Consider the following 2,110-nt stretch of genomic DNA (forward strand, 5'->3'; position numbering starts at 1 on the left):
AACTAATCCGGACGGGTACGGGTACTAAAGGACGAACCCGAACCCGACCCATTAGCAGCCCTACCTAATACATTCACCACCAAGTACTACGAATGGGTTGCACGACTCAGTAAATTGTGGCAAACGCACACTCTAGTCTGATCCCTCGAACAACCAACGCCGAACACAACTGGCATTTTGATACACATGCGCTGAGGAAAATAAGGTGAAGGAGGATAAACGAGTAAGGACAGAAGGAGTGTGGGATTTGGGTAGGATTCTATTCTGTTTTTTTCTTTCCCATTCAACCCTCTTTCTTTCAGGAAAAAAGAAAAAGAAAAAGAAAAAAGAAAAAAAGGCCAATTCAAGAAGGCAGCTGAAAAAAGCTCAAGACCCATTTCAAATCTCATAGTCTACAATGCAGAGGATGGAAGAACAAGGTCTATCTCCTCTGGAATGCAGTAGTGGCTGTGAATCAGGTTGGACCATGTACTTAGACCAGTCCTCTGAAAAACCCACTTCTCTTTTTGAAAAAGAAGCTGTTCTTTCATGGAAGAATGACAGATTTTTAGTTGGGGAAGAGGGAGAGGATGAGATGGATCCATCCATGGTTTCTGATGCTTCGTCTGGCCCACCACATTTCCTTCAAGATGATGATGATGAAGATCATGAGTTCTGTTTTGATGGGGATGGGTGCTTTTGTTCACCTGCATTGATTTGTAAGAGTGGCAAAAGGAGGAGGGCTGAAAGAAGAGTGGAGGAAGAAGACCCATCTTCCTTTCTTGATGACACAGCTAGCTCTCATGTGTTCAGCTTCTCCAATGTAAGTGGACCCCACAAGGCCGGGCCTTTTTTTCCATTTACTATCTCTTTTTTCATTGCTTTTGGGAGTCATTCTCTACTGGTTTTTATTGCATTTTTACAGAACTGTTTCAACATCAATACCAACCAGATATCATCAATGGAGGATGTTTTGGATTTCTCAATGGGATTCTCCACAACCCATTTCAATGTAGCTCTCTCTCTCTCTCTCTCTCTCTCTCTCTCTCTCTCTCTCACCTCCTTTTCTACTGATATGAAAATGATAGTTTTTTCATTCTTTTCTTTTTCAGGGAAAAACAGCATTGCAGAAGCATTGTGGTTTTTTGGAGACATCTCTGCCTTTGAAACCAACTTCAAAAGCACAACCAGTTGAGTCATCTCAGCCTTTGATTTGCTATATATATATATATATATATATATATATATATATATATATATATAAGGTTTTATTAAGTGAATTGATATCCACACCCACCAAAAAACACCTTCTTTAATTACAATGGTACAACTTTGTACTACTATATTCCCAAAAGTTGAAACTTAGGATGTAAAATATAAATCTGTGACTTCTATGTATATACTTATATATGTTTCCTTATTGTGATTTTTCTGGTTATAGGTTTTCAGGGAAGAAAGCAAGAACAAGATATGGTGATGCTGAGATGAAAGAAAGCATTTGTGAGAGAGTCTAGATCTCCAAGGGATCTTGGTTTCTCTTTCCTTTTTCTTTTTCTTTTTTTTCTTTTTTTTTTCCTTTTTTTGGGGGGCGGCGAAGTCAGGATTTGTACGTTTGTTTTTTCCACCATTTCTTAAATGATGGTGACTCATTCAATCCAGACCGTCCAAGTCATTGGTCCAACTGTGGGTAGAGTAATCTGAGAATCACACCCATCTACATCCTAACCATCCATCCTGAGGCATTAAATGGACAGTTAAAAAGACAAAATTCAATGGATGATGGCAGATGGTTAAGACTGTCAGATAAGTGTGATTTTCTGTCCATGCTCAATTAACCATGGGGCCCACGATTTGAACGATCTGGATTGGCATGCACATCCATGCTAAGCGTATAGTAATTGAATCACCACCATTTAAGAAATAGTGAGAAAAACACATAGTAGCCCTTCCTTTCCTCTCTCTCTTTCATGTCAATGGTGTGGAAGCAAATAGATAGGGTTTTGAAGAGTCCTCCTTGTACCAGCCTCTCCTAAATATTATTAGTACATACACATAAGCATGGTGTATGAACTACTTTCTACTTCACTCCTGCTCAAGTTATAGTTTCTATGATAATATAGCGAGATATTGG

The 2,110-nt window shown here is 39.0% G+C and overlaps 1 protein-coding gene across 1 annotated transcript; it reads left to right on the top strand.

Annotated features, from left to right (window-relative positions):
• The first annotated feature begins 201 nt into the window (after positions 1-201).
• Positions 202-1,556, top strand: LOC131229044 (protein SOB FIVE-LIKE 5-like). Its single transcript, XM_058224905.1, has 4 exons — positions 202-802; positions 905-991; positions 1,092-1,169; positions 1,421-1,556. The coding sequence occupies exons 1-4, from the start codon at positions 398-400 to the stop codon at positions 1,454-1,456; spliced, it is 606 nt and encodes a 201-aa protein (XP_058080888.1). The 5' UTR covers positions 202-397; the 3' UTR covers positions 1,457-1,556.
• Positions 1,557-2,110: the final 554 nt, after the last annotated feature.

Source organism: Magnolia sinica, chromosome 16 (assembly GCF_029962835.1).
Source record: "Magnolia sinica isolate HGM2019 chromosome 16, MsV1, whole genome shotgun sequence".
Lineage (NCBI taxonomy): Eukaryota > Viridiplantae > Streptophyta > Magnoliopsida > Magnoliales > Magnoliaceae > Magnolia > Magnolia sinica.